The sequence below is a fragment of the Engystomops pustulosus genome, chromosome 7 (genome assembly GCF_040894005.1).
Source record: "Engystomops pustulosus chromosome 7, aEngPut4.maternal, whole genome shotgun sequence".
In the NCBI taxonomy this organism is placed as follows: domain Eukaryota; kingdom Metazoa; phylum Chordata; class Amphibia; order Anura; family Leptodactylidae; genus Engystomops; species Engystomops pustulosus.
Genome location: NC_092417.1, coordinates 114,063,478 through 114,081,782, shown reverse-complemented (window position 1 = coordinate 114,081,782; position 18,305 = coordinate 114,063,478). Strand labels below are relative to the sequence as shown.

Genomic DNA, 18,305 nt, shown 5'->3' with positions numbered 1-18,305 from the left:
TGGTTTCATATTCCAAATGTTGTAAGGCACAAGAGCTTAAAGTTACCCATCTGCTATCATGTCATTTCAGCGGAAAATTAATAATAGATTAAATTATTCAGATTTTCAATTCTCACTTTTTGCATTGAACATCTACAATCATAAACGACCACCATCTAGTGAGTGTCATGGGTATCACAGGCCCTGGAAGGAGATCTGCTGGAAATATCTTGTATTATGTTACCATCTAGTGGACAGTTTTCATAATACAACATATACCTACTTTTTGTGAAAACAACATTTTACAGCATTGACTGTAGGTTACTGAACAAAAAGGTTTTAATTTAACAATTAAGAATCAGTTATAGAGTAAATGAAAGAATAGATTTGCATGATTTTTCTCTCATTCTTCATTCCTTATTCCTCAAATGTCTTTGGAACCGCTTTGCATGTGCAACACCCTCGCCGATGCAATGGCGAGGTAGTGTTTGCGAATACGTCCCACCTGCATGTAATCACATCAAACTACATGGTCCTGATAGGACATAGGGGATATTGCAGTGGTGAATCCTGCCTGGCAAGGCAGAGGTTAAGTATTTTGTATGATGCAAGATGCTGTTGTCCAATGATTTGTGTTACATCCTGTGCTCTGTAAGCTGAGATGTGATTGGAGGAGCAGCCACCACCTGACCAAAGGGAGGTAATAAAACCCCCTGGCCAGGAATGTTCTAGAGATCTAAGAGAAAGGAGTTAGTGAGAGAAGTCTCTCCCAGATGAGAAGAGGAGAAGATCTTGTAGACTTAGAGTGAGTGAGTGAGTGAGTAATCTCAGTCTGGCCCATACCAGAGCAGGAAGAGCCTAGCCCCTGCCTCTGAAGAGTGGAGCATTAGACTAGAGTTAGTGTAGTGAGGAAAAGGGGTATCATCTTACCTTTAAAGGTGATACCTGAAGCCCTACAGGATAAAGCTGAAGCTTCCTACCAGGACACAGCTGCCTCCCAGCCTGCCCTCTACATCCAGGCTGGTGAACTATCTCCTGAGGCTCGTTGCTGCGGTTCCTGCCGGTTCAAATAAAGAACTGTAAGTTGTTTTCTTCAACTCCTGTCTCCGTCTGGTCCCTGCTAATACGGCTGCCTTCATCACCGGCACCCTGTCCATCACCCAGAGACTCACACTCGGGACATTAAGGGGTTGGCCCAGGGAGATCCGCTATAGCAGCCTCTCCCTCATCATTTCTTGCCAACACCACCCTGCTGGAGACCTGCCAGGCTGTAGGACAGCCCTCCGGTTCCCCCCATACCAAGCACCGTGACAATAGCGTGCTTAGGCCGCAGCCGCCAGCCACTCCGGTACCGCGGGCCCTGGCTGTCACCAGGCCTCACCTCAAGGGCTAGGCCCCGGTGGGGGATGTTGCACATGGATATTATTATATTTAGGAAATCATCAGATTAAGACCCAAAAATACCTCCCTTCTTTTTTGCAGAGCAAAGCTTTTTTAACCCAGAACCAAAAAAGGATAAAGTTATAAAAAGTAGAAATCTGATGTAGGCCTTATTCAGTCCATGTATCAGAGAAATGTTGATAATAATAATGGCCGAAATTTGCATACCAAAATTTCCTTTTCCTTGAGTCCGTGAGGCAGCACATAATGGGTTAACTCCCCTAGGTACAAACCAACAGAGTAGAGCTTAATAAGGAGTATTCAAACAATTAAACAATTATCCAGTGGCTATGTACTGTCAAGGCTCAGAGTTAGTGAACCTGCTGGACCACCACGGACAATGACACAAGCCGACACCTAAGACCAGGAATCTAAGTGGCACTGGGTCTTTAACAAGGCCCGCAGCAAAGCAGGTTGGTCTTGCTGCGGCGTGGTATCACCATGTCGTTCCACAGGCACGACTTGTCCGCGGTGGCTGCCAAGGTCGAGGTACAGAATCAGAAGGCAATCTTGTAGTTGGGAACAGGCAGATGTTCAGGGCAGGCGGCAATGATGTGAGGTCAGGGACAGAGCAAGAGGTCAAGGCTGGCAGTGGCGGAGCGAAGTCAAGAACAGGTCCAGGGTCACAACAGGAAATCGAAACACAGACAGGGAACAGCTTTCTCATCGGCGACAAAGTGACAAAGCCGTGCTGTTACTGGATTCTGGCTTCAAAACACTAAGGGTTTAGGATTGGCTGGTTTCTTTTTGTAGAAGTTGCCTCCTTGTTTGGTTTGACTTTTTTCTGTTTTGAGCATTCCAGCTTTCTTACTGGAATGGAAGATTCCTTTCCAGAATTTGATCCAAACTGCTCTCCTCACTGAATTAGACATCACCATTGATCTGGAATAATTTTTGACAATGTCTAAAGGTGCATCACAGAGGTATTCTGAAGCATTTTTGAGCAAAGGCAAGAATTGGAGAATTCCTTTTTTAACAGATTGTTCTTTTGTTATTGGAAAATAGAACAACTATTCTCTAGGAGCTTTATTATGAACTGCCTTTAAGAGCTGCTTAAGGTCTTCTTTCTTGAGGAGGTACAGAGATTCTCAAAACCATATGATTCTTCGCCTGAGGAAATACTTTACCCCCTCACACAGAGACTCATTGAAGGATGAAGAGGATGAGGGAACTAATAAAGGTGTTTTTTTTAAGCTTTTTTCCATTATACTGACTTTTAGCATTCTGAAATATCTCAGACATTTGATCTTTTAACCATGTCATAAAGGAGTGAGCCTCAGCCCTCAATGGGTTAGGTTCTGTAGAGGCTGAGCAGGACACACACACATTAGTAACGGCATTATCTGGTTGTGGTTGCTTGTAGTTATTACACAATATGTGTTTGGCTTTCCTCTTTCTCTTTCCACTTTTGAAGGAGGCCTCATGACAACAGAACAGCATGCAAAAAAATAGCCATAGGTATATCCCCAGCGCTGAGAGAGCAGCTAACCTCAAGACACAGAGGAGTTCTGCTGCCTGGCAAGCTGGCAGTGAGTGATTTTGCACCTTTAGTTTTAAACCTCTGAGAACTTGCGAGCACACTCAGAAGGCCAGAAGCCTTTTTCCCCACAGACGCATGTTATCAAGGGATCAGAAGATCCTCACGCATGCTCCATGGGTATCGGCGCTCAAGCACTTGGAGTATTGAAGACATGAAATCTTGCGATAACTTTGAGACTTTGTGCATGCTCGGAACCCATACCCGGAACATCCGAAGTCGAACATGCAGGAACCACACCAACAAACGTATGATAATACATATGGTATAAGTGTATAACAACAAGGTATGTGAATCGACACTTACCCAGGGAATTTGGGAGGTGCGCCAGGCCCCCCAGGGGCCTGCCCTCCCCATATGCCACATACTGCAAGAAGACCTATGTGAACTTACAACATGTCATGGGATGGAAGATGCGACCCACAGACAAATAAATAACCACACCATGCTAACTAAGGGAGCCAAGGCAGTTGTATTGGCCCTTTGGGTGATTTCAACCCAGATTGGTCACAAAAATGGCAAAATGTATGCCAACTGCTTTCCACATAGGTACACAGACCTATGTAGAAATGTAAATGCAAGGGTGTATGTGCCTTCTTGCCTCTATATAGATGTAGATAGCTATTGGCTAATTGTTTAATTGTTTGAATACTGCTTATTAACCTGTTCTCTTCTGGTTTGCACCCAAGGGAGTTTACCCATTATGTCCTTCCGAATGGACGATAAGAAAATTAATAATATATTCATAGAATAATTAATCAATATCTGACTAACAGAGATCCAACGTACAGCTCCCCCAGAGATCAGCCGTCTTCAATAGATGATGTGTACAGAATGGAACAGGAAGAAGAGATCTCCGTTCCAGATATGGGATAAAGGTTAGACAAGATTCATTTGTATAAGAGTAAGCTGACATAAATAGCAACTTTCTTTGCTGCATATAAATTATTCTATACAATGCAACACATTACAAGTAGTGAAAAGGTGAATTTAAAAACTATTCTAAAGCAAATCTACCCTCAAAATCCATCATGATAAACCAGGGACACTTACTCATAGATGCAGGCACAGTGACTGTGGTAATCTTCTTACATTTGGTATCCATGACGTTATATTGTAGCCTCATCCATGCTTGCGAAAAAAGGAGCCGCGCGTGTCAATATACTTAGTTTTTATCAGGAGTTTACTTTTCCATGCCAGGCCCTTTCTTGTTTTTTCATTTCCATTTGTTCGATTTTATTTGTAAGTGTCAAAATTGTAAAAATTGCCCTGGCCAATAAAGCCTTTGGTTAAATTCCCGGGTGAAGACGCTTCTCATTTATATCCTATCTAGATATGTATCATCTATCTACTGTATATATCATCTACATGTTCTGCATTTTGAAATCTCTTATAAAATTCTCCCATTTTACAGTTTGTGTTACCATACTAAAGGGAGCCCCTTACTGACTGTGACTGGTCATAAAATAGTTTTATTTTGGGGCCCCATTTTTAGTTTTGCCCAGGGCCTCACTTTGTCTAGAACCGCCCCTGGGTGCAGAGTGACCATGCTGTGGATGCCTCCAATGAAACCACTGCCACCAATGTATTTTAGGGGATTATTCATATATTTCCCCCAACCCCCATTGGTAACAAACATGTCCCCCACATCCCATGACAATGAGCATGTCCCCCAAATTCCCTTGACAACAAGCATGTCCTCTACATCTCCTTGGCAACAAGCTTGTCCCCCACATCTGATTGGCAACGACCATGTCACCACCTGCCTTGACAACGAGCCCTTGATTCTGTATGTGCATTTGTTTTTTCTTTATTCCTGGACTGTGCCTGCTGTGGACTACTTTGGATTCGATGGACCAGCATTTTTTTTTTTTTACAATTAAAATGGTTAACAGGTCTGCATTTTTATTTCAATTAAAAAAATAATTTAAAAGTGTGTTTTTCTTGTGTCACTTTGTATAATTTGCCACAGTAGTGGTGCTGTCTAGTTGTGCTCATTGCTAAGGGCTGGCCTAGTGTATAATTGCCAAAAAGAGAAGGCACACACTAACGACGATACCATTGCCCGTGTATCCATCTATAGATGGTCAGGTACTGGTTAGGTACTGGGGCGGCTGCAGGCTGTTATTATAGTGTTGGAATAGCCCCCTAACAGTGGGCTATCCTAGATCAGTAATGGCAGGCTGCTGCTGTTTTTTTTTTAGATTAGGATGATTTTGAAAAAAGGGGGTACCCCGCATCATTTTTTAAAATTTCTGGCCAAATAATGGAAAGAAAATCAGCCCAATACAAAAAAACAGGAGCAGCAGCCTGCCATTACTGAGTCAATATAGCCCACTGTTAGGGGTCTATTCCAGCGCTATGATAACACCTTGCAGCCACCCCAGTTAACAGCTCTTCCTGCAGCACTACTATGGCAAATTGTACAAAGTGACACAAAAATACACACTTTGCAAAAAAAAAAAAATTATTGAAATGCCTGGTCATCAACAGAGTCCATCAAATTTGAAGTAGTCCACAGCAGGTATGGTTCTGGAAGACAATCAAACAAAATACATAAACAAGGGTTTGTTGCCAAGGGGGATGGGGGACATTCTCATTGCCAACGGAATGTGGTGGACATACTCATTGCCAAAGGGTGGAGGTGGGGGACATATATGCATAATGCCATAAAATACATTGGTGGCAGTGGTTTCTGTGGTGATATGTGTGGGAGCATAGCAGCCGCTCTCTGTGACTCAGGGAACGTCATAGACTCGGTTTTGACTCATAGACTGAAATTGTCTCTTGCTGCTTCTGCTGCTGCTGTGACAGTTGGAAGCTGATCCGTGTTTGGTTGCTTTTCTGCCACAGGTCATTAATATGAGCTTTAAGCTTTGATTGGTTACCATAGGCAATAACTATAAGATGCTTATGTGGAGAGAGACAAAGAGACAGGCTAACTATGACAGGGACTAACTTACAGACAGGCTGTGACAGGAAGTGACAGAGAGGCTGTGCTAGGGACTGATAGGCTATGACAGGGACTGACTGACAGACAGGTTCTGACAGGGATTGACAGACAGACAGGCTGTGACAGGGACTGACTGACAGACTGGCTGTGACAGGGACTGACTGACAGACAGGCTGTGACAGGGAATGACTGACAGACAGGCTTCGACAGGGACTGACTGACAGACAGAATGTGACAGGGACTGACTGGCAGACAGGCTGTGACAGGGACTGACCGACAGACAGACTGTGACAGGGACTGACGGACTGGCTGTGACAGAGTCTGACTGACAGACAGGCTGTGACAGGGACTGACTGACAGGCTGTGGCAGGGACTTACTATCAGACTGGCTCTGACAGGGACTGAGACAGGCTGTTACAGGGACTGACTGACAGACAGTCTTTGACAGGGACTAACTCACAGGATGTGACAGGGACTGACTGGCATACAGGCTGTGACAGGGATTGACTGACAGACAGGCTGTGACAGGGACTGACTAATTATTTAATATACTGCCCCTCCCTTTGAACTTCTTTATATACTATACCTTCTGAATGAACTATTTTATAAACTGGCCCATCTCAATTAATTATTTAATATATGGTCCCCTTCCTTGAACAATTTTATATATTGTCCCCTCTCAATGACCTATTTGATATACTGCCCCCCCAAACTTCTTTACATACTGGCCCTTCTCAATGAATCATTTAATAGACTGCCCCCTTCCCCCCATCCCACCATGAACTATTTTATATACTTGCCCCTCTCAATTAGCTATCTAATATAGGTCATGAATAAACATACTGTATCCTGCTCAATGAATTATTTAATATGCTACAATTCCCCCTCCCCATCAATTATTTCATATACTGGGCCCCCACCCACTTCATGCTGCTATTCAGATGTTTTTTTTTAAAAGCCTGTACTCACCTCTGCTCCCGCATCTTCTGTCATGGTGCTGGACAGGAAATGGCGCGCGTGGTGGTGTACGGGTCATCCCGCCGCCTCATATCCTGGGTCATAGTGCGATGTGCACCGGGGTTGGTCTTCTGCCCCATCTCACTCCAGTAATAGTACTTTAGCATTTCCGTCACATCAAGATCTATACATTCACGGGCAGGAGAATTCTGTCCAGACGAAGGCTTAACTGCCGGTCCATTGGTTGGTCGAATCACTGATCATTGGTATTATTGGTGCCCCAGTGTGGGGGTTTCCCTTGAAATAACCCGTATTGCAGGGCCCGGCGCTGGTGCACCAACAGCACCATAGATAATATGTACCTACCATTGCATCTTACTAATAGTTTTTCTTGTGTTTCTCTTGTTGTTGAGATTAGATCATCTTTATTGGTAAATATTGCTTGGTTTAAAGTTTTCTTAGGATAGCATCTGCATCCATCATAGCGTTCTTTGCATTCTGTCAATAGCAAGATATGTTGAACAACTTACTGACATTTTTACTGGAGCTCTGAAAGAGAATTTAATCTCAAAATTGGAATTTAAATGTCTTTTAAATAAAAATCTTCAATTGCTATGTTTTACGCATTTACGCATTACCAAAAGTCAAGTGGACCCTACACCTGGAAGGCCTATTGTACCTGGTGTGGATAATCTCACACAGATCCTTTATTTTAACACTGCCTATGTATGTATGTGACACAAAGGTGATTAATAAATTGCATAATATCATAGTGACCAAATACTGTATACTTACCCAGTCCTGACTTAGAATCATTGCATGGTAACATTTAACAACACTTGGGGTTACTCGCAGTAAAGCACTTTCTGGAAAAAAAAGGAAATCAATCTAAACAACAAAGGGGGTTGGACCTTCTGACCACTTTGATACATTTTTAGGACATACTTGTTTTTGTATGAAATACTTTTTTCCTGGAAAAACCCTTTAATGGCTGGTCCATAATAAATAATAATGCATAATAATTATTTAGGGTGAATGCAGTGATTTTAATGCAATGGGGGGGGGGGGCGGAGCTGAACAGTTATATTGCAAAGATTGAATTATACATGAGGATCCACTGCAGAAAAATGACATGCTGCAGAACATGAATTTGCTATCCTTTTTTCCCCCAGCCTGTTTATGGGCTTTGGATAAATCCCATTCACTTTACTACTACTTTATTACACTACAGATTTTCTGAATTGAAATAATATGCGTTATGTGTGGACTGCTGTGTGTAGTATAGCAGCTGGAATTTACTTCCTCTTTACTTCACGGCATTAGAAAATGGACTTGTGGTTTAAGGTGAAAAAGGGCAACACAAGTTACTTAGGCACCTGCAATTTTTGGTGCAAATATTGTTTAAATTATGATAAATGCTATAGTAAGATTGTTCACTGGTAAAAAAAAAACTAGATGTACACACCATGTATAAATGTAAATATATAAATTAATTTATTTAGTAAAATATTAGCAAGGGAATGTCTTTTTTTTTCTATGGCTTTGTGTCCTGCAGGTTTGTGTCAAGCTTCAAGGTTGTGGATCCTCTGGACCATTGCGGATGATGACACAAGCCACAACCTGGGACCGGAGTCTAAGTGGTACCCGATTTTCAACAGAGCCCGCCGCAAAGCAGGTTGGTCTTGCTGCGGCGTGGTACCACCAGGTCGTTCCACAGGCGTGACTTGTCCGCAATGGCAGCCAAGGTCGACGTACAGAAACGGCAGGCAATCTCGTAGTCGGGGACAGGCAGGAGGTCAGGACGGGCAGCACAGGATCGGAGTCAGAGACGTAGCAATAGGTCAAGGCAGGCGGCAAAGGAGCGAAGTCAAAAGCAGAACCAGGGTCACAACGGGAATTCACATAAACAGCACACAGCATAAACAAAGCTTTCTCTAGGGCACAGGGCACAAAGATCCGGCAGGGATCACAGGAAGAGGCAGGAATAAATAGATTATCTGAAATGGCCAGCGCCAATTAGTGGCGCGCTGGGCCTTTAAATCTGCAGAAGTTGGTGCGTGCGTGCCCTAGGAGCCGGGGACGCGTGCGCACAGCTGAGGACGAAGGAGCAGCAGCAGCCGGAACTGAAGAGGCCGGGGCAGGAGCCGGGACCCGTAAGTTGTACTTGCGGCGCACAGGCGAGGGGCGAGAGGCAAGGGTGACCCCACGATCCGCGATATGGATCGCGGGACCACCCGTGACAGTTTGAACACATGTGACAGTGCCACTATGAATTACAGGGCCCCTGACTTGCAACAAAGCCACAGTATCTGCACATCCTCTTCTTGCTTCCTGTGTGCCGGCAGCGAGAGGTCAGTGCATGCTGGCCGCGCACACACTGTGATGTCAGCAAGCAGGTGACATGTGTTTGTGCATCCAGCACACAAGCAGCTGTTGCTGGCAGCGCAAGGGAAGCAAGAAGAGGACCTGCAGGGGACGTCGAGCGTACTGACTTTATTATTTTTATGTGCTGGGCATACTTGGGAAAGGGGGCTGGCTGGCTATATACTGGGGCTGGTTGGCCATATACTACTGGGGGCTTGCTAAATATTACTGGGGGCTGGCTGGCTTTATACTACTTGAGGATGGCTGGCTTGTAGGCTATATGCTGGGGGGAGGCAGTGACCAATGTCTTTCCCACTCTAGGCCTATACTTGCATCAATAGGTTTTCCCAGTTTTTTAGGCTAAAATTAGGGTGCCTCAGTTATACTTGGGTTGGCTTATAAATACCACATTGAAAGAAGAAAATGGGATGCATTATTTTTTGCCAACAAGGGGGTATTTTAAAGTTCATGAAACTTGAACCTTGTTCAACAATATCTTTACAACTGCCTGTCGCATCCTCACACTTCCCCTTCTTTGTCTGCAGTCGGACTCCTCCTCTTACAGTTACCATAGGGTGCAGTTTCCATCTCTCAGCTTTCTATAAAGCCAATGGGGCTTATTTAATAAGGGTTTCACACTTTTGTCAGTTTGTTCACTGTTTTTGTGAATTCCGCAGCTTTGACAGGTATTAAACAGGGATTTGTGCTGGGATTGTGTTGAACACAATCAGATTGTGGTGCAGCTGCGCCGGCTTTCTTGCGACAGAAATTGGGGGAGGGCTGTCGGACGATCCGACTGATTCGTAATGAGCGCGAGATTTAACTTTAAAATTGTGTTGCAAGACAATGCATTTATATACACCGGGAAGAAGAAGGTGAACTATGTCGGACCAGAGCGGGGAAACGACACATGCAGGATATCAGGCACACAATCTTAGTGAATCGCAGCATGATCGTTGGACAATGCACTTTCTGTGAACTCCTCAGACCGGGTAAATTGCCCCATGTGTGCATTAGCATTTGTGTACCAGCCTATCAACTCTCACCTGGGGATATAAAGCCCAGAATGCCCTGTTCCCCATCACCTGATCAAAGGTTCCTAATTCTACTAGTCCTGATGACTAATTGACCCTTGAGTACATTCCCAATCTATAACCCTCTGGGGCAGATTTATCAAGTGTCTGAAAGTCAGAATATTTCCAATTGCCCATGGCAACCAATCACAGCTCCCCTTTAAAATATTCATGAGCACTGGTCAAATGAAAGCTGAGCTGTGATTGGTTGCCATGGGCAACTGGAAATATTCTGACATTCAGACTGCTTGATAAATCTGCCCCTCTGTGTTTTACGCTGGCTAGTTTCTGATACTCTGCTGCCTGCCTTGACCCTTTGCATGTTAACAGACTTTGCTTGTATGCTCCTGGAGCTGACATTGTATTGTTTCTGACTATTCTATCGTCTGGTCCCACAGTGTCTCACTGCTGGGCCAGCTGCTGTCTTTAAAGGGATCACCATAAGAGCCAATAACGTTGGAATTTCTCTGTAGCAAAGACCAAACCTTTTTATATGGGTGAGAAACAGAGACGATTAATGGTGGCCCAAAGTCAAACTAGCAGGATAACATTGTGTTGTTACACACATAGGAGATATTTATCAGGGCCTCAGCACCATATCAGTGGCGTAGAAGCCCTCAAATAATTGCGCTTGCGATGTTTTACCCCAATCCGCCACCTTCGTGCCAGTGGTTCGTGAACGGACGTGAATGGGGACGCGGACGGCTGAGCAATTATCATCTGTAGAAATAGGCTGAATTAATTTGCATATAGGGAAAATGTGTCCATCCAGCTTATCCAGATGTGGAGATGCCAGCAGGTACTTTTCAGGTATCATGAATCCTCTGATGTTTATGAAACCATGATGACTTTGATACATAAGAATTCCTTGATGTCTTCAAGTCAATTATTATTCTACTTGTAAGGTACAGAGAAGTGACTGTCGAAGAGGTGTTATCAGCCCATTAGAAATACATAATAATACATCCACTGAGGACCAATGTAACATATGTCAGTTTATCATATTTATTGAATGCAGGATTTATAAATTGGCTACAGACAATTACAATTACTGTATGAAAAAAGATATAAGACTAAAATATATGGGAACTCAAGATATTTGTTAAAAAACTGTTCTTTGTTTAGGCTAGGAATCAGATGTAATCATCATTCCTGCAAAAGACTTACTAGTAGCTGTCAGCAAAGGAACATTATTGTTATGTTGCATAGCAAATGTATATAGAAAATTATGGTATAGGTGCACTTTCAGGTGAGTGGAATTAAGGCAAAACTAAAATATTTTCAACCAATAAGTTATGACAGAAAAAAAGGCACAAATTTATTGGACAAGCACATCATAATGTAGAAAATACAGTTTCAGTCGAAATTTCACATATCACTTTGGGATTTGTTCACACAATTTGCCTTTTTGTGGTGTATGCACTAAAGAAATCTTGTGTTTATGCCCAACATTTCATTTGAAACTGTAAAAAAAAAGATATTGCTCAAGAGATTCAAGAAAAGCGAAACAAAAGAAAAGTGGAGCAGTTGCATCCAATCACATGACAGCTCTCATTTCGCAGAGGCTCCTTGGCAAATGTAAGAATCAATCTGACACAATTCCACTTTTAGTTTATGCTAGTTTTACTACATCTCCCTAACCTTATTGAGTGTGCAGGTAACATTACCTGCCAAATATTGTCCTTTAATTTGTAAGCTTCTCATGTTTATCTTATTGCGTGTTCAGTTATACTGAATGCTCAGTTTTGCTTATTGAATGGTAATTCAAAATAGGTTGTTGCTATACAGTTTAACCACAGTAGCCAATTAAATACATATAGATAATTTAACATTTGCCATTTAGCAATATAGATCATTGGCTTGTACTATGTTAGTTCAGAAAGCATGACTATTGTATACAACATGTGGTACAAAACAAATCACATAAAGGAAGTTTTACACAAATAAAGCTTTATATAGCTACAATGGGCAGGACATAAGTAGTGTGAAAAGTGTGCTCAATACAAGGGGGGAGGTTTATCACTGCTCCTACACCAGTTTTCTGGTGTAGAAGCAGTTAAAAAGTGTAGAAGTAATGAAATAATCCCAAATCTGGATGTGGCATGGGCATGAGGGCTGCAGCAGCCAGTGGAGTGGGCGGGCACGGGGCTTTCCAGTCCATGCTTGTGTTCTCTGAATAACCAGCGTTCTTTTGAAAAACGCTCGCTAGTTTTTAGGCAAAACTACGTCATGTCAGACCTGGCTTTGTTTTTCCCGCTGGCCTGAGCCTCTTGGTCTATTTGGTGCAACAAGGAAAGGGGGGGGGGGGGGAGGCTGCAATCAGGAGAGTTGGAGTATAATAATTTTCCCCCAAATATGTCAAAATTGATGCAAAGAAATATTGATGTAGTGGTCAGCAGTAACCACTCAGGTTGCGGCTTCCACTTCCAGGCTTTTGATTTCAATTGATCTTCTGTGATTGACAAATTAAAGATTTCCTGTAATTGGTTACTGTGGAGATCAAAAGCATTTTTTAAAAACTTTTATTAAATGGAATGTGTTTAACTTTGTTCCATTACAATAATAATGGTCTATCCATCAGTGGGCTTCATCTCCACCGCTGCTTATCCCATTCATGTTAAAGGAACCTATCAGAAGTAGACCTGATGGTAGATTCCTCCTGCATCCCTGGGGCTTAGGCTGCATTCACACAACAGTATGGGGGACGTGCGCTCACCTCCTCCTCCTCTCCCTGCGCTGCCGTGTGCCTGCCGTGCAACGGTGCGGCGGGCTCACGGCAGTGGGAATGTAGCCTTAATCTGTAATTTAATGATCCTAGAACCCAACTTAACTTGTTAAAAAACTGTATTTTACCAATATGTAAATTAACTGCAGAAGGTCAGTACACGCTACTAAGGCATGTACTGAACTGGCCAGGCACTAGGAGCTTAGCCTACTTCATGCCCCAGTAGTCTCTACAGTTAATTTACATATTACTAAAAATAACGTTTGTGAGAAGTTACGTTAGGTTCCAGGATTTTTTAAATTGCAGATAAGGGCAGATTCAATAAAGAGGAATCTACCTTAAGATCTACTTATGATGGTAGATTCCTCACGGTAGGTTTAATTTTAAGGAATTTAGCATTTGGCATAATTTGAATAAAAAAACTAAGTATCTATGTAGCAAGTGCTTTAGACAGCTGTGGCCACTGCAGATTGCCTAAAATGTGCTGCCTTGTGGCAAAAATTGTGCCAAAGTGAGCAAACCCAGGCAATTAATTAGAGATTCAAGGTTAGATTAGACAGTCTTAAAGAGGACCTGTCACCTTACTAAAGTAAGCAGCTCCTAGTGCTTGATCAAACACCACAGTGTTAGAGTGATAGCGTTACCGGAAACCTCCGGTAAGGCTATCAAACACTGTGGCGGGGTACAGTGTAATCATCGGACAGCTTGCAAAGCTGTCCGATGTATTCATGAGGGGGCGGTCCGAGGCACTGCCTCTTCCCCAGACTGCCCTGCTCGCTCCATAGGCCGGCAGTGACTGCCGCGCGCTAGGCGGCAGTCAATGCCCCTAGCCACGCCCCAACCCCGCCCCCTCATGAATACATCGGACAGCTTTGCGAGCTGTCCGACAATTACATTGTACCCCGCTGCAGAGTTTGATAGCGTTACCGGAGGTTTCCGGTAACGCTATCACTCTAACACTGCGGCGTTTGATCAAGCACTAGGAGCTGCTTACTTTAGTAAACAGCTCCTAGTGCTGATAAATTGGGTGGCAGGTCCTCTTTAAACTATGACAGATTTTCTATTTAGCATCTCCCATTTGGCATGGTAAAAGAGTTTCTTGTCTAGCTTTACTCTGTGTACTAATAATCGGGATGTAAAGTGCTGAAAAGTCAGATCTGACATTGAAGTCCTATCCTAAGCAAAAGCCATCACTATTGTAGTCTTAGATAACCTCTCAAAAGAAATCTGCCTGGTACAAAATGTCTCCAAAACCTCTAACAGTGCTGATAAAAGGTCTGCAATGAAGCAGAAACATACATTTGTGTGCACAAAGTGAGGAAGCAGTCTCAAGGAAACTCAAAGGGTCAGATGTGCCTAGACAGCCTTCACACAAATGTCAATCACTAAATAATTCGACAGGACACCCAAGGCACATGCTGTAGGCAAATAAACCAGCACCTGGTGCACTTGCAAGCTTATTTCCAAACTTATAAAAATAAACTTCTTCTATTAGAGACCATTACACAGCAATATAAGTGGATAAAGAGGCAATGAATTACAGTGTATCGGTTAGTAGAATACGCCACCCAATATAACTACATGATATGATAGAGACTGATCAAATGGCTTTGCTAATAACCCTTAAAAATAAAAACAGATAACTTGTAGTAAGAAGACCACTAGGAGATATAGAGATTTACTATAGCCATCAGTCCCTGGTTAGAGGAAGAGGGATGCTTCCCACAAGAATTCACCTTAAATCTATAAATGGGATGTAATACTTCCTAGGTGGTATTAGGAAAAGTGCACAATATTTTTGCCTGACCTATCCTTATTGTAGTCACCGATTCATAATTTCATTGTTTTAATGAACTTTGGGATATCTACCTTGCATCAACCATTTCCACTCAGACAACACACAGAGGTAGTTTTTCTGTCTTTATATGTGAATTGTTATGAAACACCTGCACATTTTATTTTAGAACACTTTTTCACCCATTCCAGCAAACACGTTACCATACCAGTAACATATAACTCTTGAAAATATTTGAAGAAACATTTTGCAATAAAAAAAGTAATAAAAGTTGGCATTGGAGACACTCGGGAAGTAGTCTGCTTTTCTTAGGCTGTTTGGGTTGAAATTTGGATAGCCAAACGGAGGTTGTTCCAGAGTAGCATTGTTCTCCATCCTCGGTTTTCTAACCTATAGTCAACCAATGTCGGAGCTATGATAAAGAAGAAAATGCAGGTTAGCCTGGAAGAGTTAAAAGTGAGCCTAAAGGCAGTATGTACCAAATATTTTATATGAGTGACACCAGTATAAAGCATTAGTCTGTACAGAGTACTTTACCTGCTCTATAACAGACATAATTTCTCTTGCATTTCATCTATGTTACAACAATTTTATATTTACTGCGAAGTTTCTGTCCCATTAATTTTTCATTTTATAGAATGCAATCAACAATATTTACTCATTTTCATTATCTAACAAGCAAAATTTCAATACAGTTGTGAAGTTGATTTATAGTTTACTTATATACTTAATAATAATCTGAACCTCTAACTATGTGTCACCGAATATACAATTTGACATGACTATAAACCCCTTCCCGCTTCAGCCCTTTTTCGTTTATGCACAGAGCTGTGTGACAGCTTGCTTTCTGCCTAACAAATTGCACTTCATAATGATGGTATTTATTCTTCCATGCCATGTACTGGGAAGCGGGAAAACAATTCCAAATGCAGTGAAAATGGTGAAAAAACGTATTTGCGTTTTGTTGGCTCGGGTTTTATGGATTTCACTGTACGCCATATGCCAAATGACATATGAAATTTATTCTTTGGGTTGGTACAATTACGGGGATACCAAATTTGTATAGGTTTTATAATGTTTTCATACATTTAAAATGGCAAAAAAGTGCCATTTTTAACTTTTGCCGCTATTTTCTGTTACAGGGTTAAACGTAGTGAAAAACCGTTATTAAATTTTGTTAGATTGGGCATTTTCAGATGCGGCGATATGATTTTTACTGTTTATTTATATTTATATCAGTTCTAGGGAGGTGATCTGAATTTTTGGGTTTTTTTATTATGATTTTTTTTTTTTAATTTTATCCAAATTTTTACTATTTTTCAGACTCCCTAGGGCACTTTAACCCTAGGTTGTCTGATCGACTCTATCATATACTGCCATACTACAGTATGGCAGCATATGTGGACTTTACTCATCATTCATTACAATGTGCTGATCGCACATTGTAATGAAGGGATAAATCGAGTCATGTCGACGGATGGCCGCTCCCCGATGACGTCCATGCGCCACCACCCCTCTTAAGGCGGCGGCAGCTTTGTTGACAATATGCAGCAAAGATCTACCGGCTATGGAGAGGGCTCAGCCTGTGAGCCCTCTCTATGCACCCGCACCCGGCATATGATGTACTATTACGTCACATGTCGGCAAGGGGTTAAAGGGGTTATCAGCAAATAAATGTTATTATTTGTATGATGAAAAGTTATACAATTTTCTCAAAATATTTTCTGTATCAATTCCACACAGATTTCTATATTTCTCTGAGAAGCTTCAAGGTTGAACCTGTAAACTTTTTAGTTTATAAACAATAATTAATTGCAGCCCTTTGCCCTCTATCAGTTCCAAGAAAGGGCAATGTAAACGCTGATCGAAAATTTTTAACCTTGACAAAACTAACCTTCCCTCTATATAAGAATCATAACCAAGCCAGTCAAATATACAGGGGCACAACCTTTGGCCTGCTACTTTTACACAGGGGCCATGTATGGCCTAACATACATGCTTTTTTCTAAAGCAAAATCTCTTTTAAGATCAACATTTTAAAATAAAATATACCCATATTGTATGGGTATGAGATAAATTAGAAAAAATAAATGAACTTACCTTAAATTGCCTGATGTCTCCTTGGGCAACAAGATGATATTCATTTTCTGGGGTGATACAGTATGCAAGTCTCTAGAATATAAACATTATATAATATTGTATTGTATTGTATATTAGAATGTAATAGTATATTATATCAATAATGTTTATGTATATAGTCTGAACATTATTGGAGTCATTTACCTTTAGTCTGGAACTTTGCAACTATTTTTTTTTTTTTTTTGGTAAGTGGGCCAGTTTGATTTATCCTGAGGCTTGATAAATCTGGCCGGCGCTTACATGTGAGGAGGTGTGCCCTGGTCCTCTCTCCTCAGACACTTTGACTAGCATATACCTGACCCAAAACCCATCAGAACTCACCTAAGAGCAGCTGCTGTATATGGGCTTATAGAACTATACCTGCTCCAGAGCGAGCACAAACAATCACTTTGCCAGACAATGGCGCTGCCAGCAGTAGATTCTGGCACGGAGGAATTACGTTCCCCACAACTAGACAACATCATGTTGGAGACCAATGCACTGCAACCCGCTGCTGAATTACTGCTCCCTGACTCACAGGACATTCATTATAGCCACTTTGCAGCAGAAGTGGTGTCCCAGAACTCACATCATCTTTATTAGCCACAATACAGGCTACATTGAAACAACTACAAGATGACAAATCAAATCATGACTCCAGGCTTATGAAGCCGGAACAATGAATTGGGTGGAAGACCAGGATAGTGAGATGCACAACTGCCTGCAGAAAATGGAGGCTGTGAACATGGAAACGGAAAATGGGTAAAAAAAAACACCATTTGATGGGGCTGACTCCATCCCCCCATAAGACCTGCAACGCATCAGCGAAGTGGAGTTACCCAAGGCCTTGGGTTTAGCTTTCCTGTGCAGGGTAGAACAGGCTCACTGGGTGGGACATTCAAAATCGTAAGGCTCCTCGAGACAGCCGACCTGGACAAGTCATAGTAAAGCACCTTGACTTTCATGATAAAGAGGCAATAATATGCTGCTATCATAGCCGCAAGACATCTCCATTGCGAACATGGTTATATCACCAAACATGTGCATCAGGAATATGTTTGGATGCTTTGTTTGTGGAGCTGATGCGGGGTTTGTTGGATGGAGCTCTTAGCATAAAATGGAGATCACGTGACTGACCCAAATTTGTTTTGGGCAAAACAGTTGTTTAGAATAAAATAATGGCACATACGGGAATTGTGAAACGACACGCCAGGAAAAAATATGCACAGACAGTGTCTGTTTTACGATCAACCTATACGACATACCTTTCTAACCAGACTGATTATAAAACGGCATGGCTGGCAGCAATATCAGAATTTGAGGCCTGAGCCTATAGAAAGGAACAATTCACTCATGAGAACTCA

At 42.2% G+C, this 18,305-nt stretch overlaps 1 protein-coding gene and 1 long non-coding RNA gene across 2 annotated transcripts in view; one reads left to right on the top strand and one right to left on the bottom strand.

The window, feature by feature from the left end:
* The window catches only part of LOC140070768 (uncharacterized), a 64,036-nt gene that overhangs the window by 33,000 nt on the left and 12,731 nt on the right, over window positions 1–18,305 (top strand). The window lies entirely within an intron of this gene.
* Window positions 14,000–18,305, bottom strand: part of SLC6A2 (solute carrier family 6 member 2) — a 126,236-nt gene continuing 121,930 nt past the window's right edge. The window contains exons 15-16 of the mRNA XM_072117653.1: window positions 16,924–16,995; window positions 14,000–15,235 (exon numbers count right to left, since the gene is read on the bottom strand). Coding sequence (XP_071973754.1) covers window positions 15,209–15,235; window positions 16,924–16,995 — 99 coding nt within the window. The 3' untranslated portion in view covers window positions 14,000–15,208. The remainder of the gene's footprint in view (window positions 15,236–16,923; window positions 16,996–18,305) is intronic.